Raw genomic sequence first — 27746 nt, forward strand, 5'->3', positions numbered from 1 at the left:
ACCGTTTAAAAAACGCGACAAGCGACAGGCGATATAATTACAGCGATATTTGAACAGTACAAACATCGCGTGTCGCCGCGACCGTCGCGCAAAATATCGAGTATCGCTTCGTATGTCGTGTGTTGCGGTCTAAAATAAGACCGCGATACACGAGATTCGGATAATATGGGCGATATTTGAATAATAAAATATCGTGCGTCGCCGCGACTTTCGTGCAAAATATCGTGCGTCGCTTCGTGTTTCGTGCGTCGCCCTTTGAACGCGAGACATGAAACACGAAGCGATACACGATAATTTGCGCGACATTCGCGGAAACGCACGATATTTTGTACGACAGTCGCGGCGACGCACGATATTTTTCGCGACAGTCGCGACGACCACGTTATTGTGCGCGACAGTCGTTTGGCTAGCTACACGATGGCGATATTTCGTGCATCGCGCAAAATATCGTGCGTCGCCGCGACTGTCGTGCAAAATATCGTGTATCGCTGCGTGTGTCGTGTGTCGCCCTTGATGAAAGAAGGGCGAGATTAAAGATGGCACTATCCGGATTCCGTAGTTTCCGCATGTAATTGCATTTTATCAACACGACAACGTGCAGCAGGTCTACGTGTCTTTAATAGGTTGGTATAGTTATGTTCCGAAATAAATTATGTGATTTAACATTGCTTTGGTGTAGATGATATCCATTTTCAAATTTGACAATCAATAAAACGCCAGAGAGTCGCAAATTATTAGTGTAGATCAGAGGATCTAACAACATGAACATAAGTTGCAGCATTATTTAAAGCAAATTATATGTGTTCAATATTACACCTTAAACGTTGCAAACTTCCCGTTTGAATCAGCGGTCGAGGCTAATTAGCCACACAAATAATTTCCACAAATGTTATATGGCCGTTTTATCAGTTTCACAATACGATCATAGGATATGTTGTCCAGCGACCTCCGATTGTGTTAGCGTTCGCGTTTGTTCTTTGAACGGTATGACTGCTTTACAAAACACTGGACTGAAAATACAAAACAAAATCAGTGCTCAACATTAACCTAAAAATCAACTTGCCCGCCACTTAGAAAATCTACTTGCCCTAAACGTAAAGCCACTTGCCCAAACACGAAATATCACATTAACTGTAAACCTCATATTTTTTAATAAAGATCAAAATGATACACCACACAACCTTTTAATTTTTGCACATTTAACAAAATGATTACAGCAATTAAAGTCTAATTAAAGTCTAAATTTAATGCTCTTTGTTCTTTTTGCACTTGCTTGGGCGGACAACTAGATTATAAATTAACTTGCCCGGACAACTAGGACAACTGTTAATGTTGAGCCCTGAAAATTAAAACGAAGATCTTAGTTTTACTTAACATGACAAACTATGAAACATCAGACACTATATCACGAGAAAATGTGTTGTATTTATCCACTGAATTGTTAACAGAACGCCAATTATAAAAACAAACGCAAAATTAAAACAGTGATCACCGCCTAGGAAAGGTCTTTGAAAGGATTGAGGGTTTTAACCGGTTTGAGGTGACGCCGAACCTCACCAGAATCAATAACAAATAAAGCGTGAGTTTACGACGAGTTAAGTCACATGAACTTATGCCGACAAAAAATGAAAACGTTACGCGCTGCAAATAGAACAGTAGACAATAACAAATTCAACGTGTAACCTAAAACCTAATGTCTACAGTAGGGCATTTGTTTTAACCTTTCAACTTCCCGTGAAATAATATTGTACTTACTTCATAAAAAACATTCGTCAGCTTAACAGTTAAATAACCAGCATGTAACTATGTTGATTGTTTGTTTTTACTATTTAAAGGTGATTGTATTTTGTTTTCTTGATTCAGATTGTAGTTGTTTTGATACTAAGTACATTTACCCAGCCCTTTTTAGCCGTATTTTTTTATGCAAGACTGTTCGAACCAAGACATTTCAGCCCAATTCATGAGGCTGTCGGTCAAACGAGTTCTGTACAAATACCGAACTATTAAATCAAATAGGTTGATCATACCAAGTATGTTTAAACCATTGTGCTTGATATAATAAGGTATATTTTCTTTTTTTACATGTGTAACATGGTTAGTGTTGTAGACTATCGATACCACCAATGACCTAATTTACTGGACTCACGCCTGCAATTTTCTGCCTTTTACCTTTTCTTGATGACAGGAATTTCTTATCAAATTTTATTGCTGTTTGGGGGTAATATTCCCAACTGCATTTTTTTTCATACACTTTCCCACTTGATTATTTAAAAAAAAGTAAGGAACAAGTTGTAATATCCATTCTACTGGTATGTTTTTGTTTAGAATTTCTCTTCTATAACAATGATTTAGGTTTTCAATTTCAAGGGTATGGTGCCTATTCTCATAATGACTAGTAAAATTCCCTTATTGACTTAAAGTATTGTTTTGTGCTGTGGGGTGTTGAAATTGAACCTTGGTTGCTTTAAAAAAAGCCAAATAATATTGGTCAATTTTGAAGGGCTGAAGTAGGCCTCAATGAATGACAATCATGAATAAACAAGATTATAATAGCAGTTTGATGAAAGCATTGTATTCTTCTTAAATTTGTGTAAGTTTATATTAATTGAATATTTTTCAGGTAATGGTAAAATCATGAGATGAAAATAGAACTGCTGCCTAGGAATGTTCAGTCCTATATCCGGACTGGAGTGGCAATCACCAGTGTTGGTCAGTGTGTTGAAGAGCTGGTACTGAACTCTCTGGATGCAGGGGCCACTTGCATTGCTGTTAGAATTGATCTAGACAGCTTTAAGGTCCAGGTTGTCGACAATGGGTCCGGCATATCCAGGAATGAAATGGAGCTGTTAGGGAATAGGTACAAGATGATTTTAATGTATGAACATTGCTCTATGGTTTCCGATTGCTCATAAAAAGTTTGTTATCACTATATTTCTCTAAATATGAAAAATTGTGGCCATTTTTTTTGTTAATGTTATTGGGCACAATTCATAATATTTTTGTCCTCTACCAGTAACCGTAGGGGACTTAAATGGTTTGCGTTTTGTGTGTCAGTGGGTCTGGGAGTCTCTCACACTTTTCTGGATTCTGCGATAACTTATAAATTTCTTCATTTTTTCCATGAAACTTGAAACATGGACAGATGGCAATATGGAGATTTTGCACGTCATTTTGTTTTGTTCATACGTCAAGAATTCTGGTTGCTATGGCAACAAATAGACTAGAAATATTGCTGAAAATGGTGGAGTTTCACCGGTAGGGGACCATATTGCTTGACAATTGTCTTGTTAGACATAATTTGTTACAATTAAATAGCATAAACCACATTCAAATAATTATCATTATAATTCTTAACTGTAGGAGCTATACATTGAATAATACAATATGCAGAATGGTGTACCGGTAAATTGTTGTCAAAAAATAGTAAACTGGAGTAGGTTCCAGTAATGATTTCCAAAAGTAATTTACGTATACATGTTAGTTGTAAAGCAGCAAAAAATAGTATAATGTAGCATTCCATACAAACTTTGGAATCTAGGATGCTTGGAACTTATTGCATATGTAAATGTTGTATGTCAGTAAAAACCGCAAATGCCCATGTCTAAACACTGATAACAGGTTTTGTACTTGTAAATGCCAGAGTCTAGAGGGCCTTTACAATTGTTTGAATGTAGGAAGCTTAAAACTGTATGAATATGTTAATTGTGTGAGGGCTGACCCTGGCTCAAAAATTTCTTTAGCTTATTTAATGATAGAAAACAGAAAGTCTTCACATTTTATCAGTATTATTTGGTTTTTATGAAGATAATGTTATAGTCATATGGACATTTCTTGAGCCAAATTTTCCCATTTGTAGCCATTTGCTACTGGTAATTTGGTGAATGACAGGACAGGCCCTGTGTGTGTGCCATTATAAACTTCAAATGAACATGTCATTTTCACTGATTACAGGTTTTGCACTAGTAAATGCCATAGCCTTGAGGACCTTGACAATCTGACCCACCATGGCTACCGTGGGGAGGCTGTAGCCAGCATCAGAGACTGCTGTGGGTTGCTGAAGATCACCACTCGTGAACAATCTTCAAGTCAGACTTATTGTAAAATATTCCGTGAAGGAAAGGCAATTAATGGTAAGTTTAAACAGTATTGGTGGATGAATCCTTTTGGTGTCCATACTAAAAACTTTAACAGAAGGGTGTACAATTTTACTTGTCCACTCATATTGGTGACCAAAATTTTGCTCTTGGGCATACAATTATTATCCTTGCCCGAAAATTCTTGCCTAAATTAATGATTTATTAAATGTTTAGAATCTAATTGTACTTGAATGTTTCAAGCTTAAAAAATCTAGTTGCCAGGCTGGACTACCAACTTTTGAATTTAAGTTGCCCAGACTAAAATCTACTTGCCCTGGGCTCACGGGCAACCACTAATTTCCATCCCTGCTAATAGAGCCACCCCATTTTCAGATCTATCTGCCCTTCTAGATAATACCTGATACTGTTCAAAACGCGAATGATTCTGTTTGTTACAAAAACCAGCCTGTTTGTATGCCATAAATATTTACTAAGACAGCTTTATTTTTTTCCACAAAATGTCAACACAGTTTGATGTTCACACTAGCTTTTGAGAAAAATCATGGTAGAGGTGACTGTTATTAACCTGAAACTTAAGGCTATTTCAAATTCAGTAAGCCAAGGCCAGCCAGATCTTGGTAGTTGGTAGCCCTAAGGGGCAAGTCCAGGCTTCAAGCAGAATTTTAGACCCATGGAGTAAACTTATACAAACAGCCTGTTTCAGTGTAATCATTTTCATCCAAAACAGTTTTCACTTAAATTAATTATATTTATTGTATACACTTAACCTGTAGTCAATACAATCTTATTGTTAGATTACTTGTTCTTATCAGTGGACTTGGTTGTGAAACTTTTAAGGATGAATGTTATGTTCACAGTTGTAGAATCTTCAGAGAGCAGGCCTAGCCTAGGGACAACGGTGACAGTCCATGAACTCTTTATCAATTTTCCAGTGCGACAAAAATCACTGAACAAGACCCATGAGCTTGAAAGGGTACGAGAAATCCTAGAGAGCATAGCGCTTATCCGCCCATCAGTGTCCTTCTCTTTAAGAAATGATGTCACTGGTCAGGTTGTATTCCAGACTCGCAAAGGGACTGATACAGGGGCCATTGCTTCCCAGCTTTATGGCCCCGCAAAATCGAGCATGTTACTTCCTGTGGAAGGCTTTACAGGGATATACAGACTCACTGGATTTCTAGGTCGTGAGGGTCATTCAAGAAAGAATCTACAATTTGTGTACGTCAACGGGCGCATTGTCAAGAAAACCAGAGTACACAAAATTCTAAGTCAGGTTTTGATGAATTTGCCAACTTTGAGGCCAAAAGTGAAGTTGCCTGAAGGTTCACCCGAATTTTCCAACCATAATAAATATGTTTTCAAAAGCCCACCAAAATTTTCAGAAGTGTATCCAGTGTTTATTTTACAAATCCAATGCCCTGTGTCAGAGTATGATATTACTTTTGAGCCAGCTAAAACTATGGTAGAGTTTAAGGACTGGGATACACTTGTAAGTTGTGTTGAAGACCTGGCTACATCATTTGTAGGGAATCAGAATGGCTGTTTAAAGGAATCCAGGCAGATTCAGGAACAGCAATCCAACAAAGAATATAAAGAATATAATGGCGATAGAACATGCAATGTAATCTGTCCTGAGAATATGAAAGACACTCTAAAATCTAAGACAGCTACAAGAAAGCCTAGTGTTCCTGACAATCAGTTTAAGACTCCACAGAACCCTGACATGAAAATTCCAATGAATAAAGCTGCTATTGGACTTGGTAGGAAAGCAAAGCATTTAGTTGTAAACGGAAATAAAAGTTTTGATTCTAGCCTGGAACATGATGAGAACTCAGATGCTACACAAATGTCCACTGAATCTGAAATCTCTGATTCCATAGATGCAGAATTATCCCTCTTAAAAGGGAAAGAACAGAATAATAATTTTAAAGCTGGTGTATCTATTGAAGAGTCAGATATGCAAGTCCATCCAGGATCACACAAAGGAATGAAAATTAATACTGAGCTGTTGAGAGTTACAGGCAATAAATCATCTAGAACTGTAAGTGAAACTAATGGAGCAAAAGCCTTGGAAGATTCAATCACTAACTCAGCTTCCAGTCTGTCTTGGTACAAGAAATCTATTGGCAAGGTCCCACAACCAACAAAGTCTGTAAGTGTGGATGAGAGTCTTAAGAAACTTGAAAGGATTGTAGCTCTACAAAGTGCAAGTTCCAGATTAAGCTGCTTGCAAAAGTTTAGAAACAGGAGTCGTAACAATCTAGATGTACAACAAGATGAAAGCGAATCATGTGGGATTCATACGTCAAATGTCAAGAAATTGATGGCAAATCAAGCTAATTCCAATGTACTTAAGGTAGATCTATCCAAACCTGATGCAGTGATGACAGATCAAGCAAAATCACTTGTACCTATTCAAGATCAAGTTAATCCAGATGTGTTTATGCGAGAACAATCAAAACCTAATATTGAAGCTCCCAAACTTGTATCAAATGAAAGAAAATCCAACGAGTTTTTTACCAGTTGTGGTATAACAGACGAGCTTCATGTAAGTGGCAATGTTGAAGAAAGAAATAGAAAACATTGTTATCATCCTTCCAAACCGCAATATGTAGCCTACAAAATTGATTTAGAAAATATGATGGATTATCAAATGAATGGATCAGATGTTATGAATTCTGAAGTTGAATGCAAGTCATTGGATTCGCCTTATGTTGATTTAACAGGGCTAGACTTCTATGGTAGTGAACAGAAAATAAAAATGAATAGACTTCATGTTCATCTAGCAAAACCCCTTCTTGTTGTCACAAATCAAGCAAAATCAGACATACTTATTCAAGATCACATTAATACAAATGTGTTAATGGGAGAACAAGAAAAACCAAGAATTCAAGCTCCCAAACAGTGTATATTAAATGAAAAAAAATCCAATGAGTTTTGTACCAGTTGTGGTGAAACAGAAGAGCTTGGATCAAAGATATTTCAGTTTCATTCAAATGCGTTTCACGTCAGTAGCAAATATGATCAAGATGCAGCCTATGGTGGTGGAGATGATTTTCATGTAAGTGGCAATTTAGAAGAAAGAAATAGAACACATTGTAGTCAGCCTTCTGAACCGCAGTATGTAGCCTACGCAATTGATTTAGAAAATATGATGGATTATCAAATGAATGGATCAGAAGTAATGAATTCTGAAGTTAAATGCAATATATTTGATTCGCAGTATGTTGATTTAATAGGGCAAGACGCCAATGGAAATGAACAGAAAATGAAAATGAATAGAAAAAGGCAAGCAATCAAAAATGGAATGTGTAGTAGCGCAAAAGTTATCAGGCTACATGAAAGAGAATTTTGTGAATTTGTGAACAATTCTAAAAGTGACTTGGACCTACTGCATTGTGGAGACATGTATGAAATTAAATTGGATACTGTATCTGCTGATATGAGTCATATTGATTGGACTAGTAATCCAGATAAAAATATTCAAGCCACTGTGTGTGAAACAAGAGTAATGAATGATGGTGTAGCTAAGGAGGTGGACATTAATGATACCTCTGTTAGGAATGGTCGTGAAAAACAATCATCAGAAGGAAGTACACCAGCTCTGACTAATGACCATTGTACTCAGGCTTTCACACCCAGTCCCTATGAAGTAGATTGTCTTCACACTGGCTGCTCTGGGGAATTTGTTTCTTTTCAAATAAAGGAACAGGAAAACATGACTCCACAGTCTACTGGGTTTTCCCCTGTTCTTAATCTAGACGACTTTGGACTTTCACCATGTACTGATTCTGAAATAAAGGACAACTCACCACTCCGCTGGTCTGCAGGTTTTTTTCCATCAAAACAAGATGTCGAGTCTGAAGAGAAATATTCACAAGCATTGAAGATGGATGAAAATGCTGTTGAAGATACTTTGTTAGATGACACTCTGCTAGAAATATCTGTACAAAGCGATTGTGGAAATGAATCTGAAGTCGCGAATTCTTGTTCAGAAAGAAATCAAGATAGTTATGAAAATAGCGAGAGGTTTTTAGAAAATCTTTCATGTGAATCAATTAGTTTGACACAGCTGATGGAAAATATTGAAAATTATAAGACCTCAGGTAAACAAAATTGCACTGTATCACAGGCCAAGGGAGCCACAAATATGTTTGATGCTTCTAACAAAAATGTAGTCACATTTTCAGATTTATTCGATACTCAGTCTAGTGTTTTCAATATAACAGACACACAACAAGTATTTAAAGCAACTAGTGAAGACATGGTCTCACAACCAGAAGTGTTGACAGGAACCTCTGTTGCATTCTCAGAAGCTGAATGGGAAAATGGGATTACTGAGATAGATACTGGTGTTGTCATGCAAGAAAAACAAGCAGAAAAAAAGGAAAACAATTTAAACGCAGAATTTCAATGTCAAAATGGTAGTGCTAATACAATTCAAAATTTGAATGAAAAAAACAACAATTATAATGAACCAGGAACATTGTCCTTGGATTCATGTTCAGCATTAAATAACTGCTCTAAATCATGTAGTGATCATCATATGCATGGCAATATAAAGGATACACATGATCATTGCAATGCTTCACACACGCTTTCTGCAAGCGAAGGTTGGGATGCTCAAAAGTGGACTAACACTGGTAAGTTTGGCAATAAATTAGGTTTTAGCTCGACTCAGCAAAACATGCTCATGGTGAGCTTCTGTGATTGGCTTTTGTTTGTCGTGCTTCGTCAACATTTACCTTGTTAACACTCTAGAAGCCAAATTTATTGTGCAATCTTCATGAAACTTGGTCAGAACATGTGTTCCAATGATATCTTTGACTTGTTGGAAAATGTCTGTTTATAAACATGGCTGCTAGAGGGTGTGACATTTGTCCTCGTATGGCTATTGTAAATCTTATTGAACTCGAGAGGTCACATTTATTTGTCAAATGTTCATGAAACTTGGTCTTAACATTTTTTGTAATGTTTAATGGGTTAAGGTCAAAAATGGTTTGGGTCTGTTGAAAATCATGGCTGTCTGGAGGCAGTGCATTTTTCCATTTACGGCTATAGTAAAACCTTGTAATTATTAGTTTTAAATATTTGCACAACTTAAAATTCTTTCAAAAAGATATTTCATTCTCTAGTTATATGGTCTCTTGGCTTGATTATGTGCACAAAATTAAACTGAATTAATTCTATTTGAACTATTAAGGCACATAGTACATTTATCCTAGATGGTAATCAGGTATTTGCAGACCAGAAGCTAATTGAAAGTATTACAGTTTTTTGCATCATTGATCGTTGCAGAGAGTGAAGCAGCACGGAGCCTGTTAGCAAACTTGGATAGCCTTGTTAAGGTATTTCACAAGAAAAAAAATTTAACACTGTTATAAACTTTTATGTTGATTAAAAACAATTTGAATAACAACACAAATCTAGTGTTGTCAGAGCAAAACATGCACTTATGGCAAATAGAATATTATTGAAACATATTTAATGAGGAAAAACAAAATATTGCATATAAAATATCATACATTTTTATGCCCTTGATTGCGAAAGTCATATTGTGATTTGCCAGGACATTTGTTCTTCGGTTCTCTCATAGGAGATTAAACCTAAATTAAATGTTTTTTCTAACATAAATAATGCTTCCTACAAATCTTTGATGCTTTAATTGATCTTATCTATGAACAGTCTGGACATGCAATCAGTTGACCTCATGGATAAGAGGATGATGCTCGGTGGCGCTGTGCATCGATCCAGAAAACTTTTGTGTCCAGAAGTTTATTGGCGGGGGATATCAATTCAATGAATTTGCTTGTTTAAAAAAAAATTCTGTCCAGTCTTCAGGACATGTACCTGTGCCAGATTTTTCTTACCTGACAAGACCTGGGGAGCCTGTAGGAATCACCTGCCAGTTCAGTAAACAGTCATTCAATAATGTCAAGGTAGGTTTTATAACCAGCAACTTGAGCTTATAAAATTGTTTTTGAAGAATTACATTGAGCTCAAAAAGTGTTCTTTACTTATTATTCTCTAAGATAACAGTGTATTTTTCAATTTAATGAAAACATTATTTTATTTACTGTACTATTTTGTTCTGTTTGCCGATCCTTAGTCCACTATGTAAAGTGACATATATAAGGTGTTTTGAGGCTGAGGCCCCATTTTGTGGGGACTTGGGGTGTATGAGTATCTAATTAACTTGCTAGACTAAGACAGCTGGGACGAACTAATTTACACAGTTTTCTATTTTACTGAAAGGCATGATGTTTTTGTGTGGCCTTTTGTTATTGGGAAAACTGAATTGAACCATTGTCAGGTCAGAAGTGTGTATACCAAACACTCACTGTTCTAACCATAAAGCCAGATTGTTTGCCTTTTGATGGCTTTCTTTCTTGATTCATTTAATAAATGCTAGGTATTGATTTCCATGATTTTTCTGTGAAACTTATTAAATAAATTGTATTTGGTGCAAAATTGCTGAATATGAATTTTGTATAACATGGGTTTGCACTTGATAGTGATTTGAATTTTTCTTGTGCTTGTTTTTAAAGCATAGAGTTGAAACTGGATTCTTTCAATAGAAACATGAATTTTTATTTCCCCCACCACTATAGTGGGGGACAGATTGTTTTTGCCCGACGGTTGGTTTGTTTGTTTTTGCAAACGTTAACATTTGCAATAACTTTTGCAATATTGAAGATAGCAACTTCATACATGTATTTGGCATGCATGTGTATCTCATGGAGCTGCATATTTTGAGTGGTGAAAGGTCAAAGTCATTTTTCAAGGTCATAGGTCAAATATATGGGTCAAAATCGCTCATTTAATGTAAACTTTTGCAATATTGAAGATAGCAACTTGATATTTGGCATGCATGTGTATTTCATGGAGCTGCACATTTTGAGTGTTGAAAGTTTTAGGTCAAGGTCATCCTTCAAGGTCAAAGGTCAAATATATGGGGACATAGTGTTTCACAAACACATTGCTTGTTCATTTTGATCATCACATCTCTGTAATTAAACAGATGGGACATGCAGTTATCTTTGTTGTTAGCTCCACTGGCCAAAGGCCAGCGGGGCTTTTGTCATGGTCCTGTGTCCGTCGTGTGTGCGTGCGTTAACTTTTCCTTTAGACGTCTTCTTCTCCTAAACTACTGGTCCAATTCTGATAACATTTCTCATGAATGTTCCTGGGGTGAACCTCTTTCAAATTTGTTCAAATTATGCCCCTGGGTTCAAATTTGATCCTGTCCTGGGTGTCACAAAATTGAAAATTTGCTTATATAAGGTATATTTTGTGAAAATTTTCAAAATCTTTTCGTCCATAACTATTGGGCCTAGTGCTATCAAATTTAGTATGTAGAGACATCTAATAGTCCTCTACCAAATTTGTTCAAATTATGCCCCTGGGGTCAAATTTGACCCTGCCTCGGGGGTCACAAAATTGAACATATGCTTATATAGTCTTTTTTGTGAGAACTTTACAAATCATCTTGTCCATAACCATTGGGCCTAGGGCTACCAAATTTGGTATGTAGTGGCATCTTATAGTCCTCTATCAAGTTTTTTCAAATTATGCCCTTGTGGTCAAGTTTGACCCTGCCCCGAAGGAAACCAAATTGAACATATGCTTATATAAGGCCTTTTTTGTGAAAACTTTAAAAATCTTCTGTCCATAACCGTATGGCATAGGGCTACCAAATTTGGTATGTAGTGATATGTAATAGTTCTCTTCTTAGTCTATTCAAATTGTTCCCCTGGGGTCAAATTTGAAACTGCCCGGGGTCACACAATTGAATATATGCTTATAAAGTGCTTATTTTGTGAAAACTTTAAAAATCTCTTGTCCATATCCATTTGGCCTAGGGCTACCAATTTGGTATCTAGTGACATCTTATAGTCCTCTACCAAGTTTGTTTAAATTATGCCCCTGAGGTCAAGTTTGAGGTTTCGCCGAGGGTCACAAAATTGAACATATTCTTGTCCTTAACTCTAGGACCTTGGGCTACCACATTTTGTATGTAGTGAGATATAGTAGTCCTCTACAAAAATTGCTCAAATTATGCCCCTGGGGTTAAATTTGACCCAGCCCAGGGGGTCACAAAAATGTACATGTGCTTAAATAGGGCCTATATTTTAGTATTTGCACATGCAGAGAATATTTGTTTCAGCCTTTTTTCAGCAGTGGAGCAATACAAGGCCATCATGGCCCTCTTGTCTTTTTGTTTTATTGGGATTCACAGTATTAAGTTACAACTGTATTTGATGTATGGTTGCTTCTTGTCAGGTATTGGGACAGCTGGACAACAAGTTTATAGCCTGTTTGCTGGAGCCTCCACTAGATGGTGCAGGGAGCAGTAAGGATTCTGCAGGTGTTAATCATGGCCTTTGTTTACAATGATCCTTAGACTTGGGTGTAAATTTTCTGTATACCTATACTTATTAGATCAAAACTATTTTTATGTCCCCCACAATAGTAGTGGGGGACATATTGTTTTTGCCCTGTCTGTTGGTCTGTTGGTTGGTTGGTTGGTTGGTTGGTTTGCGCCAACTTTAACATTTGCAATAACTTTTGCAATATTGAAGATAGCAACTTGATATTTGGCATGCATATGTATCTCATGGAGCTGCACATTTTGAGTGGTGAAAGGTCAAGGTCATCCTTCAAGGTCAAAGGTCAAATATATGGGTCAAAATCGCTCATTTAATGTACACTTTTGCAGTATTTCAATATTCAAGATAGCAACTTGATATTTGGCATGCATGTGTATCTCATGGAGCTGCACATTTTGAGTGGTGAAAGGTCAAGGTCATCCTTCAAGGTCAGATGTCAAATATATGTGGCCAAAATCGCTCATTTTATTTATGAGTACTTTTGCAATATTGAAGATAGCAACTTGATATTTGGCATGCATGTGTATCTCATGGAGCTGCACATTTTGAGTGGTGAAAGGTCAAGGTCAAGGTCATCCTTCAAGGTCAGAGGTCAAAAATATGTGGCCCAAATCGCTTATTTTATGAATACTTTTGCAATATTGAAGATAGCAACTTGATATTTGGCAGGCATGTGTATCTCATGGAGCTGCACATTTTGAGTGGTGAAAAGTCACGGTCAAGGTCATCCTTTAAGGTCAAATATATAGGTCAAAATTGCTCATGTAATGTCACTTCTGCAATATTGAAGCTAGCAATTTTTATATTTGAAATGCATGTGTATCTCATGGAGCTGCACATTTTGAGTGGTAAAGGGTCAAGGTCATCCTTCAAGGTCAAACATCATATAGGGGTCAAGGTCATCCTTCAAGGTCAAACATCATATAGGGGGACATTGTGTTTTGAATGTTTTTATTAGCTCACCTGATTGCTCAGGTGAGCTTTTGTGACCGGTCTTTGTCCGTCGTATGTCCGCCTGTCCGTCCGTCCGTTAACATTTGCTTGTAAACACTCTATAGGCCACATTTCTTGTCCCATCTTCATGAAACTTGGATAAAAGCTTTGTCCCAATGAAATCTCGGCCGCGTTGGAAACTGGGTTGTTCCGGGTCGAAAACTAGGTCACTAGGTCAAAAAAAAGAAAAACCTTGTAAACACTGTACAAGTCACATTTCATGCCCAATCTTCATGTAACTTTGTCAAAATGTTTTTCTTAATGATATCTTGGTTGAGTTCAAAAGTGGTTTTGATCCGTTGAAAAATATGGCTGCCAGTGGGCGGGGCAGTTTTCCTTATTTGGCTATAGAGAAACCTTGTCAACACTCTAGAAGTCACAATTTTTGTCCAATCATCATTAAAGTTGGTCAAATATTGGTTAAATTGATGTATCGGACGAGTTCGAAAATGGTCAAGATAGGTGAAAAAACATGGCCGCCAGTGGGCGGGGCATTTTTCTCTATATGTATATAGTGGCAGTTTTCCTTATTTGGCTATTGAGAAACCTTGTAAACACTCTAGAAGTCACAATTTTTGCCAAATCATCATGAATGTTGGTCAAAATATTGGTTTTATTGATATCTCGGACAAGTTTGAAAATGGTCGGGATCGGTGAAAAAACATGGCCGCCAGTGGGCGGGGCATTTTTCTCTAAATGTATATAGTGAAAACATGTGAACAAAGTAAAAGTCACATTTTTGGCCCAATTTTCATGAAATTTGCTCAGAACATTTGTTTCCTTGATAGGAGAGTTGAGTTAAAAAAAAAGGTTCCGGTCAGTTGAATAACATGGCTGCTGGGAGGGGTGCAGTTTTCTCATTATGCCCCCCCCCCCCCCTTTTCGAAGAAGAGGGGTTATATTGTTTTGCTCATGTCGGTCCGTCCGTCCATGGATGATGACTCAAGAGCGCTTACACCAAGAATCATGAAACTTCATAAGTACATCGATCTTGACTCGCAGATGACCCCTATTGATTTTCAGATCACTAGGTCAAAGGTCAAGGTCACGATGACCCGAAATAGTAAAATGGTTTCACAATGATAACTCAAGAACACTTATGCTTAGGATCATGAAATTTCATAGATACATTGATCATGACTCGCAGATGACCCCTTTAGATTTTCAGGTCACTAGGTCAAAGGTCAAGGTCACAGTGACCCAAAGCAGTTAAATGGTTTCCCGGATGATAACTCAAGAACGCTTATGCCTAGGATCATGAAACTTCATAGATACATTGATCATGACTTGCAGATAACCCCTATTGATTTCAGGTCACTAGGTCAAAGGTAAAGGTCACGATGACCCGAAATAGTAAAATGGTTTCCGGATGATAACTTAAGAACGCTTAGGCCTAGGATCATGAAACCTCATAGGTACATTGATCATGACTCGCAGATGACCCTATTGATTTTCAGGTTACTAGGTCAAAGGTCAAGGTCACGGTGACCCGAAATAGTAAAATGGTTTCCAGATGGTAACTCAAGAACGCTTATGCCTAGGATCATGAAACTTCATAGGTTCTTTGATCATGACTCGAAGATGACCCCTATTGATTTTCAGGTTACTAGGTCAAAGGTCAAGGTCACGGTGACCTGAAATAGTAAAATGGTTTCTGGATGATACTCAAGAACGCTTATGTCTAGGTTCATGAAACTTCATAGGTATATTGATCATGACTCGCAGATGACCCCTATTGATTATCAGGTCACTAGGTCAAAGGTCAAGGTCACAGTGCCAAAAAACGTATTCACACAATGGCTGTCAAGGTCACGGTGACTCAACTTAGAAAAATGGTTTCCGGATGATAAATCAAGAATGCTTATGCTTAGGATCATGAAACTACATTGATCATGACCTGCAGATGAAAAAATGATGAAACTTGACCATTATGTTTGTCTGGACAATATCTAGGTGAAGTTTGACATTTGGTAAAGATTGAATGAACCGACTCCTCTCAGGTGAGCGAACAAGGGCCATCTCGGCACTCTTGTTATAATACTTCTAAGGAAAAGATGTGTAGGAATTTCCTAAATACCAGTACTTTAAAAAAACTAATGTGAATTTCATTAATTTTCTTAATATCAGTATGTCTTCAAGAAACTTATGTGGAAATTTCTGGAGCTAAAAAGTGTGTGCGAACTTTTCCAAATATAATTAGTTAACAAGATATCTTGTATGTGAATGCTTGAGCTCTTTCTATGATAAAATATCTTACCAGGGTGCAAGATCATGTTACTTTGTGAGGTTCCCCTTTTAAATTTATTGGATTTAAACATGACGAATGGTGGTACTTTATTTCAAATATCTTTTGTAAACAATTTTTCTTTAGAATTTCAACTAGTGCATAAAAGAGAATTTTTATGCTGCTTATTGCAATATGAAATGCATCAGAATTACTTTATTTAACAAGGTTATTGTCAAGCAATATGGTCCCCTACAGGCTCCACCATTGTCAGAAATTCCACCATTTTCAGATTTTTTTTGGTTGCCATAGCAACCACAATTCTTGACGTAGGAACAAAATGAAATGACGTTCATAATGTCCATATTGCCATCTATCCATGTTGCAAGTTTCATGAAAAAATATTAAGAACTTTTAAAGTTATTGCAGTATCCAGAAAAGTGTGACAGACAGACTGACTCACAGACAGACTCACAGACGCACAAAGCGCAAACCATAAGTCCCTTCCGGTGAAACCGGTAGGGGACACTAAGCCTGTGTTCTTGTTAAAATTTGATTTGTACTACACAGTTATTCTGCACAGAAAGTGAAATTATGTCATTGATTTCAGTTGTATTCAAAGATTTATTCTTCTACATTACAATATCCGCACAAACTGCTAGAAAAGGGTCTTTTATGCACTAAAGATTGTTGCAAAACTATTTCATTAACTTGAGATATTTGCAAAAATTAAGTTCTTAACGGTGTGATTACATTCTATCCAGCCTGTGTGTAAACCCCTGAAAACCCTGTTTATTCTGTACACTCTTACTACAATTTCAAGTTATTAGTGAAATATGTGTCTTTGAAATGCAGGCAAGCATTATCAGTATGTTTGTAAAATAAAATCAGTGTCAAATACCAAAGGTCAGAATACAAGTAATGCTAAAGCATTGTATATTGTGAAAATCATTTTTAGGCCCCCGGATCGATAGATCGGGGGTATAATGTTTTTGTCCTGTCTGTCATTCTGTCCCAAAACTTTTGCCTTGGTTAAAGTTTGATAACTTTTGCAATATTGAACATACCAACTTGATATTTACCATGCATGTGAATCTTATGTAGCTGCTCATTTTGAGTGGTGAAAAGTCAAGGTCAAGGTCATTCTTCGAGGTCAAAGGTCAAATATCATTGTATTTTTATGCCCCCAGATCGAAAGATCGGGTGTATATTGTTTTTGGCCTGTCTGTTATTGTATGTGTCTGTGTGTTTGTGTCCCAAAACTTTAACAAAAACTTTAAACTTCGTCATAACTTGTGCAATATTGAACATATGAACTTGATATTTGGCATGCATGGTCAAGGTCATCCTTCAAGGTCAAAGGTCAAATTTATGAGTCCCAAAAATTTAACCAAAACTTTAACCTTCTTCATAACTTTTGCAATATTGAACGTAGCAACTTGGATATTGCATGCATGTGTATCTCATAAAGCTGCACATTTTGAGTGGTGATAGGTGGTCAACGTCATCCTTCAAGGTCAAAGGTCAATAAAAAAAAAATCAAAACTTTAACCTTCTTCATAACTTTTGCAATATTGAACGTAGCAACTTGATATTTGGCATGCATGTGTACCCATGGGGCTGCACATTTTGAGTGGTGAAAGGCCAAGGTCAAAGTCATCCTTCAAGGTCAAAGGTCAATAAAAAAAATCAAAACTTTAACCAAAACTTTAACTTTCATCATAACTTTTGCAATATTGAACGTAGCAACTTGATATTTGGCATGCATGTGTACCTAATGGAGCTGCACATTTTGAGTAGTGAAAGGTCAAAGTCATCATTCAAGGTCAAAGGTCAATTAAAAAATTCAAAACTTCAACCAAAACTTTAATCTTCTTCATAATTTTTCCAGTCAAGGTCATCCTTTAAGGTCAATTTTCAAATATATTGCTTCATTTATTTAGTAACATTGTCTTTTCTCTGACGCATCTAACTTTAACCAAAACTTTAACCTTCATCATAACTTTTCCAGTCAAGGTCAAGGTCATCCTTCAAGGTCAAATTTCAAATGTATGGCTTCATTATGCCCCTAAATCGAAAGATCGGGGTATATTGTTTTTGGCCTGTCTGTCATTATATGAGTCTGTGTGTGTCCCAAAACTTTTACCAAAACTTTAACCTTCTTCATAACTTTTGCAATATTTAACACAGCAATTTGATATTTGGCATGCAAGTGTATCTCATAGAGCTGCACATTTTCAGTGGTGAAAGGTCAAGGTCATCCCTGAAGGTCAAACTTAAAAAAAAATAAAGTGGCGCATTAGGGGGCATTGTGTTTCTGACAAGCACATTTCTTGTTCTTTCCTAAAACTTTAACCTTTGTTAAAGTTTTATCATAACTTTTTATGTCCCCCACCAATATAGTGGGGGACATATTGTTTTTGCCCTGTCTGTTGGTTTGTGTGTTTGTTTATTTCTTTGTTTGCCCCAACTTTAACATTTGCAATAGCTTTTGCAATAGCAATAACTTTTGCAATATTGAAGATAGCAACTTGATATTTGGCATGCATGTGCATCTCATGCAGCTGCACATTTTGAGTGGTGAAAGGTCAAGGTCATCCTTCAAGGTCAAAGGTCAAATATATAGCTTCAAAGTGGCGCAAAAGGAGACATAGTGTTTCTGACAAACACATATCTTGTTCAATATTGAACACAGCAACTTCATATGTGGCATGCATGCATGTGTTTCTTGTAGAGCTGCACATTTTGAGTGGTGAAAGGTCAAGGTCATCCTTCAAGGTCAAAGGGAAAAAAACCCAAACATTTCTCCATTCAATCTCTTACTTTCTTCTCATGCAGCTGCACATTTTTAGTGAAACGTCAAGGTCACTCTTCAAGGTCAAAGGTCAAATATCATTGTATTTTTTTTTCCTATAACTTAAACCTTCGTTAAAGTTTTATCATAACTTTTTTATATTGAACACATCAACTTCATATTTGGCATTCATGTTATCTTGTGGAGCTGCAGATTTTGAGTGGTGAAAGATCAAGGTCATCCTTCAAGGTCAAAGGTGAAGAAAACAAATCTTAACTTTTTAAATATTGAACACAGCAACTTCATGTTTGGCGTGCATTTGTATCTCGTGGAGCTGTACATTTTGAGTGGTGAAAGGTCAAGGTCTTCCTTCAAGGTCAAAGGTAAAAAAAATATATTCAAAACGGCGCAGTAGGGGGCATTGTGTTTTGGACAAACACATCTCTTGTTTCCTATGAAAATTATGTCTTAAATTTCTTAATTCAGTAGCTGTTTCATATAAATGTATTTGTACACATTATCTTCAAGAGTTGAATGTAAATGAGATCTTTACACTAATCTTTTTGTGTTTTTACCAAAACAGGGAATGGTACTCATCCTCAGGTTTATGTATTTCATCCTTATTTTATTATGATGAAATTCATTCTTGTGGGTTGCGGTAATATTTTGTAAAAGTTTGAAAGTAGGAATGACTTCAGCTACAGTGATTTTTACAGCATCTTTGCAACAAATGCATTTTAAGTTAGTAATCAGCAGATTTATTTGCTTATAAATGTTTGTTCTTTTTTGCTGAAACCTTGCTGCATGGCGTAATGTTACACTTACCCTAGTAGTAATGTTTGACAATTACAGCTGCAATTATGTTGGTACGGTATATGGTTTTTAACCCAATATATGGCTGTTGTTTTCAGATCATGCCTTGCTACTGTTGGTGGATCAGCATGCTGCACACGAGAGAATCAGGCTGGAAATTCTCACAGAGGGTTAGTAAATTTCAACTTCAATTTCTTACTTTACAAAGGCTGTCTATACATGTACATTTGAGAACTGCTGTTGACATATGTATGGTTTATGTAATATTTGCTTCCCAGTTTGGTGTTGAAATTCTTAAAAAAATAAATGCACAGAAAAAACTAACAAGTGCAAGTGTGTGATAAATTTGAAGTAATTTTCTTTAACCTTTAGTGAGGTATAAACAATGTGTTGTATTTATGTATCTAAAAATGAAATTAATATCCTTAAAAATATAATACATTTGTGAGGAATAGTTTCTTTTGAGATATTTTTCAATTGTCAACTCTTGTATTTAAAATATCAGTTATTTAAATGAACACTACTAAATGTTTATTCAGGTTTTGACAAGGCTCTAAAAGCATTGTCAAGAGGCGTGTTACATTATCAACCCTCAAGTGATTACATATGAAATTAGCAAATTGAATGCTTCTACAGCTGAAATAATGGTGTTTTTAACCAGGTTTTCCGAAGGAAAAAACTGGTTATTAGATTGGCGAATGCGGGCGGGCTGGCTGGCGGGCTGGCGGGCGGGCGGAACAAGCTTGTCCGGGCCATAACTATGTCGTTCATTGTCATATTTTAAAATCATTTGGCACATTTGTTCACCATCATTGGACGGTGTGTCGGGCGAAATAATTACGTCAATATCTCCAAGGTCAAGGTCACACTTTGAGTTCAAAGGTCAAAATTGGCAATAAATGAGCTTGTCTGGGCCATAACTATGTCATTCATTGTGAGATTTTACAATTATTTGGCACATTTGTTCACCATCATGGGACGGTGTGTCGCACATAAGAATCACGTCAATATCTCCAATCTCACGGTCATCACAACTTAAAATAGATTTATTTTGAAACAAACTTACAAAAGGGGTTAATTTTGTTTGTTCATTTCAAAAGTTCAGTTTGAGTTGTCTCCCTTAATCAGATTTTTTTTCACAATGAAAACCTGGTTTTGTGACAATTTTGTCCCTTGTTTATTGATTTAACTTCAGAGGCGTTTGTTAAGGGAAAGAAAGGAGGGTATCTTGTGCCATATGAAGTCACTCCACCAAGGCAGCTGTTGTTCACAGAGAATGAGATATGGAATCTGTCTTCCTTCACACAGGAGTACCAGAGGCTGGGTAATCTCTGATTACAGAAGTGTTTTAGTTGATATGGAATGCATACTAATTTTACTAAAATTTAAGGGAAGTGTTACTATCTGTTTATTAACACACAACAAATGTCTTTTTTGTTAATTGTCTAAGTCACCTGTACTGATTTGTCCATGTTTATAGTGGTTATCACTTTCTTTCTTTAATCCACTTTTCAACAAATTCACTATCTGAGATACTTTTAAATGGAGCTGCATTTTTGTTGACAGTTACTCTTTTACTAACTTCTGATTTGTAAAATTAAGAACAAAATTATTAAATGTGTTGCAATCCAACCATTAGCAGCATTTCCTAATGTATTAATGTATTACTCTTGTTTTGTACTGTCTGAAAATGTAACCATCCCCAGGTATAACCTTTGATCCTGATTCTTCAACAACCATTCTTGTGAGCTCAGTGCCAAACTGCTTGGTTCAGAAGGCAGAGAATGCTGATAAAATATACTGGAACACCATTAAGGTACACTCTTACCTTAAAGATATTTTGTTTCTTTATTGCTTGCCTTTTTCATTGGTGCTCCATTGCATAAAAAGCCTAAGGTTAGAAGAGATTCACTCTGCTCAATTACTATGCAAGACTCCGTGCATCAGGTCTTTTGAAAAGGGAACAACAAATCAAGGACCACATTATCTGCTTCACCCTGTTGTTTACTATTACTGATGATGGTCTCTGTTTTATTTATTTATTGTATGCCCCCTAAAGGGTGGCATATAGCCGCCGTTATATATATTATTGATGCAGTCTTATTGTTTATTGTCTAGACACTTCTTTCAATTTTAAAAAGACCTAGCTGTCCATGGGGTTGTAACATATATATAATGTATCCGTTTGCGAGTGTCTAAAATGCTTCACTGTGTTTTTATTGGATTCATTTTTGCAGGTTTTGATGTTGGAGTCTTTTGGGGTAAGTTTAAATTTTCCATTTATCATTCATTAATCCTCCACGAGCTACTTTGGAACTACAATTTAGGGAAATGTTTTTTACTAAAACATTTTTTAATTTCCATACCATAGTAATTTTTACTATTTTAATTTAAGTTTGCCATTGACTAATTAGTTGAATATGCATGGAATTGTGAAGTTATCCTCGTTTGGTAATCTCAGACATATACAGTCTAACCTGTCAATAGACCTGAACCATTTTTGAACTCGTCCAAGGTATCATTGAGACAAATCTTCTGACAAAGTTTCATGATGATCCGACAATAAATGTGGTTGCTTTACAGTGTTAACAAGGCAAATATTTATGACGCACAACGGAAGACAGACAATTGACTAAAGGTGATAACAAAATTTCACCATGAGCAAACAAAAGAAACACAATGCCTCCTTCTGCGCCGCTTTGAAGCCATATATTTGACCTTGAAGGATGACCTTGACTTCACCACTCAAAATAGGCAGCTCCATGAGATACACATACATGCCAAATATCAAGTTGCTATCTGAAGCGACATTGAAGTTATGAGCATTTTTCGAAACCTAAACGCGATAACCTAAATGCAAAGTGTGACGGAAGGACAGACAGATGGACAGACGGTCCGATCACTATTATGCCCTACTTTGAGGGCATAAAAATATTATGCTCATAAAGATTGTCACCATGTTTGAAGATGATATTATTAAAACTAATTTAGTAAACTAAATCAAGATATGATATATACATTTGCACTCAGCCAGTGCCATTCAGATTGAACTAAAAATGTGACTAAAAGTATTCACAATGTTTCACTATAAACAACTGTACACATACAATAAAACCCAGTTTATTTTAGCAGAAGTGTGGACCCTTCAAAGGAGAGTATCTTGAGCATACTAGTATGTTGATAAATACAGAGTGGTCATTATCTACTGCACTAATTATGTAAAGGTTAGCCAATGCATTTAACTGGAGTCAATGTTGCCATGGAAACAATGTCTTAGCACAGTAGATGTTCAATCAATACACCAAACACAGTTGGTTAACTTGGCTTATCAGTAAAGATAGATAAGGCTCTACAGTGCGTTAGTACATGTACAGTTATTTTAAAACATAGATACAATATGTTTATTTAGTGCATGCAAACTACTGTCTTTATGTACACCACATTTTATGAAGAAAGTCCCAGGTTTATACAACGGAGTTAATTATTAGAGAGTATGTACAGGTTATCTTTCTTTAACATTATTGCTTATCAGAACTAGACTGTTCACATGTTTTCATTATATACATATAGAGAAAACTGCCCCAACCCCTGGCTGCCATGTTTTTCCATCCATCATGACCATTTTCGAACTCGTCCGAGATATCTATAAAATTCATGTTTAGAAAGCAAATTATGATGATAAGGCAAAAAATGTGACTACTAGTGTTCACAAGCTTTTTTACTATATAAATACCCCCCTGGCGGCCATGTTTTTTTACCGATCCGAACCATTTTCGAATTCAACCATCATATCCAGAAAACACATGTTCTGACCAAATTTCATGGAGATTGGACCAAAACTTTGACTTCTAGAGTGTTAACATGTTTCCACTTTATACATATAGAGGAAACTGTCCCGCCCCCTGGGGACCATATATTTTCACCGATCTGGACCATTTTCGAACTCGTCCGAGATATCAATGAAACCAATGTTTTGAACAAGTTTCATGATAATTGGTCAACAAATGTGACTTCTAGTGTTCACAAGGTTTCTCTATTGCCATATAAGGAATACTGCCCCGCCCCTGGCGGCCATTTTTTTCAACGGACGGGAACCATTTTTGAACTCAACCAACATATAATTTAGACAAACATTTTGACAAATTAACATAAAGATTTGGCATCAAATGTGACTTATACAGTGTTCACAAGGTTTTTCTTTTTTTTTACCTAGTGACCTAGTTTTTGATCCAGCATGACCCAGTTGCGAACTCAGTCTAGGTATCAATTGGACAAATGTTCTGACCAAGTTTCATGAAGATCGGATAATAAATGTGGCCTCTAGAGTGTTCACAAGGCACAATGTTGACGACAGACGATGCACGACAGACAAAAGGCGATCACAAAAGCTCACCATGAGCACGTTGTGCTCATGTGAGCTAAAAATGGAGCCTTTGGTCGTAGTTTAAAAAATAACAAAATTTAATTTGAGTTTCTGTTGTATCAGACTTTTGTAATAACTGGGTATGAAGTATGAGGTGACCTTGTAGCCTTAGTTACGGTTTGCAGGTGTTCATGTCAACTAGAGGTGCTCAGAGCATTGTACCACAGACTGTCCACAAGGTTCTGTGTCAGCAGGCCTGCCACGGTGAGTATTGGCACAGTGAACTGTGATTTTTTTCCTTCTTAAGTACCGGAAAACGGCGCTTTTCCAATGGGGAAAAATATTTCCCAATTGCTGCCCAAAAAATTCCCAATGGAAGGTTTTTTCCCCCCCCCCAATTTTTTTTTATTTAATGCAACATTTAGTTTATTTCCCTATGCAGAAAATATAATATTGAAAACTTGACAAGACTTAGTTACCTGTATCAAGTTTAAAGTATTTGTTAGCAACAAATGAAATACACCAATGTCCCAATCGCGACTTCAGGACGCTAATTTTCCCAATTTAAGTTTTTTAAGCGCTAATTTTTCCCAATTGGGCTGGTGCGGGTACTTATCCCAATGGGGCAAAAAATCATTGGTGTTATACTGAACACCTGGTGCTAATGATAGGTATGTGGACCTGTATTGGTCAAGGTCATGCTTAGGGGTCAAATTACAGCACCTTTTTAATTAAGGCTTATTTATCCGAGCTAGACCTTTACCATGCGTTTTAGTTTTTTAGCTCGGCTGTTTTCGGAGAAAACCCGAGATATTGTCATAGCCAGCTCGTCGTCTAGCGTCCGCCGTCCGCGTCATGCTAAAACCTTGACATTTGTCTCTAAAATCAAAGTGCTTCCACCTACAACATTGAAACTTCATATGTAGGTGCACCTTAATGAGTTTACACGCCACACCCATTTTTGGGGTCACTAGGTCAAAGGTCAATGTCACTGTGACCTCTAAAAAAATTAAAAAATTCTGACAATCTTTATTTTATTTAAAACTGCACCCGCAGCCGAGCGTTGGCACCCGTTATGCGGTGCTCTTGTTCATATAACCTGTAGCCTATGTTTAACTTTATAAGATGGTATTGCACCAAGAACCACTTTGGGACCTAGGTCATAGTGTTAAGAGATCAAACGTCACAATACAGCATTAATTGTGAAGGTTGTATGTATGTATTTGTCAAAGTGGTATATTGGGGTTTAACTAACGGTTAGCTATCTCCCTAATTTTCATGAGGTTTCAGTTTACAAAAAAAGATAATTACTTATAAACTTTTGTCCATTTATATTGAATTCTGTAAGGCATATGTAAATACAGTCTTCAATTGCAATAATGTAATTTTAAAATAATGAAACAGCAAATATGTCTCATTGTAATTGGCCAGTCAGAAATAGAGAAATTAAAACTTCTTCAACAATCTTATTATTTTTATTTTGGGGAAGTTATATGACTGAAGTAAATTTTACAAATCATGGTGTGATTTATACTCATTGAGAGAAATTTTATATTACAGATAACTTCATGTTAATTTGGCAATAACTCTTGCTCTAGCTAAAAAAATCCTTACGAATCATCATCAATTGCTTCAACCTACAGGAGCAATCAAGTTTGGAGACAGCTTGACTCTGGATGAATGCCATCATCTTATCAGGGACCTCTCCCTTTGTGACATGCCATTCCAGTGTGCACATGGGCGACCATCTATAACACCACTTGTACAGCTAAGCAGCCTTGGGCCTTTCCGTGTCAAGGTATGGTGATTGGGTATTGTGATTACTGAAAGATTCCTCGGACGAAACGGTTAAGACCTTAGTAGCCAATTAAACTTAAAGTTTTTAAAATTGGGATGATTTTATTTGGGTCAAATTAAACATCGGAACTTATAATTTACAAGGAGTTTTTCTTTCGAGAATTTCGCGGAAAACACTTCTGTTGGATGTTTTGAAAGAATCATTAAAACATTGCTATTGTCACATTGTTGTCTATGTAAATACAGTCGAAACTGACCTAATGGCCACCTGAATTTACCGGTCACCTGCAGACAACGGTCAGTCTGGAATCCCACCGACGAAAAACACTCTATATTACAATTGAATTTAACGGCCACCTGACCATAACGGTCACTATATTCCACTTCGAAATTCATATTTGACCTGAAATCAACGATCAGGCGTCAGTCGTCTCGAGTCGCGAAAATTAAAAACGCAGCACATTATTTGTCCGTCTTTTTTGCGTTAAAAGCGTCTGAAAGCGGTAATTGTCTTTGATATTATAAAAGCAGCCCGCTGCGAGTAAACAAATTATAAGGTGTTGAGAACGTTTCTTTTCCGGGGATAATTGTGGGGGTATCTATATGAAAATATGTCAGAGTTTATGACTTGTTTAAAGTAATTATCGCTAAATTAAATGACCACTATTCCTTTGAATTAGAACGGTACAATTACACCGTATTATCGGTTTTTGACACCGAATCCGCCTTTTAGACTTTTACGGACGTGACGTCAACGGAACGTGACAAGCTTTATTTACTGAATGAATGAGATGCATGAATAAACAATTATACCAGCGTTGATAAAGCCATTGCTTTAATTTAACAATATGAAATTAAATCAATCTAATACATCTTGCACACTAACCTGGCTCTATTAATTGTTGATTTTGTATTTATTAGAACTGTCCTTTTATCAAATAACAATTATTTCCGATGCGGGCAAGATTTCTTATTGAATAATCTGCACATAATCAAGAATTATGTTAACCTTTGATTTTTGAATATACTATGAATTTTACAGTTTTGCTGATAAAATAGCTTATTCTTTTTGAAATTAATAGTTTCGGTTCTATTTATACCAGCCATTGAGTTTGTTTTATATTGAAGCCAAGAAGAAAACCAAGGTTGGACAAGTTGCGGATGGCAAAGTTTTAATACACAGATTGATACTTGGGATGAAATCTTTTATTTTGTTACACCCCTACACACACAAATGTAAGGTGGTGTAATGGACTCGGCATGTTGTTTGGTCTGTTGTTTGGTTGGTAATAAGTAAATTGGTCTGTATGCATTTCTTACATTTGTAAATACTTTTTTTCCTTGAATCTTCTCGTGTTCTATATTCTAATAGTGTAGAAGTACAAGAAGCAATATTTTGTTTTACAAGATTAAAGATTGTCAGCTGGCAGCTACTTCGTGATGTATAAATTTTATAAAATAAAGTGGAGCAACAGATTTCCATGAAACTTCATACAGTTCCTGAGCATATTGCTAATTACTTGTATGAAGATAAAATCTGGTTGAAACTTGTATTGAATTGACGAACACACAATCACACATAATCTCGTTCTGCCGATTTGTGCATGTATGTACATTATATGTGATTCCCTGTTAGAAGCATGGGGCTCTCGCTGCTTTAAAATAAGGAAACTACAGTGTAAGTATGTTTCAAACTAACTAATTTGGGTTAATTTGAATGGAGATTAGGTTTAGAATGTGCCATATTGTTTCATACAGCTTTAACTGTGATAACTAAGTGTGATATTATTTATTTATTTGTTGCATTTGTTTCTGTTCTATGAAATTTCTAATAAGATATACATTGTTGTCTTGTTTGTGATTGATTGGCGCCATATTAAAGTAAAATAATTATAAACATTTTTGTTTTATTATACCCCATAAAGTGTGTTTTGGTTGTGGTATATTGGGAGTCACTCGTTTGCTTTGGCAATTAGTTTAATTTCACAGTTGTCATTACCATTAAGATTAAATCTGCAAAACACTTTTTATCCCTATTCTTGCTCATATTCCTCAAATATCTTTAAAGCTTTTAAAATAGCTGAAAAAACGATGTCAGTGTATAAGACACATTTGGGACTCAGTTTTGACAGTTTGGTTTAATTGCAAAGGAAGTTAATTTTATGATAAAAATCTAAATAAACAAAATTCATCTAAAATATGAATACTTATTTTAAAATAAATATGTCCTTTTAGCTAACAGAAGCAAAATGAAAAACAAGAGGGCTTGAAAGGC

At 36.2% G+C, this 27746-nt stretch overlaps 1 protein-coding gene across 3 annotated transcripts; it reads left to right on the forward strand.

Moving 5' to 3' along the window:
- Nucleotides 1-1715: 1715 nt before the first annotated feature.
- Nucleotides 1716-27368, forward strand: LOC127870783 (uncharacterized). Of its 3 annotated transcripts, none has more exons than XM_052413260.1 (14): nt 1716-1835; nt 2621-2857; nt 3952-4130; nt 4955-8740; nt 9396-9445; nt 9932-10036; nt 12381-12465; nt 19410-19481; nt 20507-20635; nt 21018-21127; nt 21549-21572; nt 23860-23938; nt 25318-25472; nt 26600-27368. In XM_052413260.1, the coding sequence occupies exons 2-14, from the start codon at nt 2640-2642 to the stop codon at nt 26645-26647; spliced, it is 5040 nt and encodes a 1679-aa protein (XP_052269220.1). In that variant the 5' UTR covers nt 1716-1835; nt 2621-2639; the 3' UTR covers nt 26648-27368. The 3 variants fall into 3 exon arrangements, with proteins under 3 accessions (XP_052269220.1, XP_052269222.1, XP_052269221.1); XM_052413261.1 differs by having other exon boundaries at nt 1735-1799; XM_052413262.1 differs by lacking the exon at nt 21549-21572.
- The last annotated feature ends 378 nt before the right edge of the window (nt 27369-27746 follow it).

The sequence above is a fragment of the Dreissena polymorpha genome, chromosome 3, assembly GCF_020536995.1.
Source record: "Dreissena polymorpha isolate Duluth1 chromosome 3, UMN_Dpol_1.0, whole genome shotgun sequence".
NCBI lineage: Eukaryota > Metazoa > Mollusca > Bivalvia > Myida > Dreissenidae > Dreissena > Dreissena polymorpha.

What these genes read in the sequence shown, in the direction of transcription:
- LOC127870783 (XM_052413260.1), top strand. Translation starts at nt 2,640, where the DNA reads ATGAAAATAGAACTGCTGCCTAGGAATGTTCAGTCCTATATCCGGACT. An exon ending in GCTGGAAATTCTCACAGAGG is followed by an intron (nt 19,482 to 20,506) that starts GTTAGTAAATTT and finishes ATTTAACTTCAG; the next exon opens with AGGCGTTTGTTAAGGGAAAG. An exon ending in ACAGGAGTACCAGAGGCTGG is followed by an intron (nt 20,636 to 21,017) that starts GTAATCTCTGAT and finishes AACCATCCCCAG; the next exon opens with GTATAACCTTTGATCCTGAT.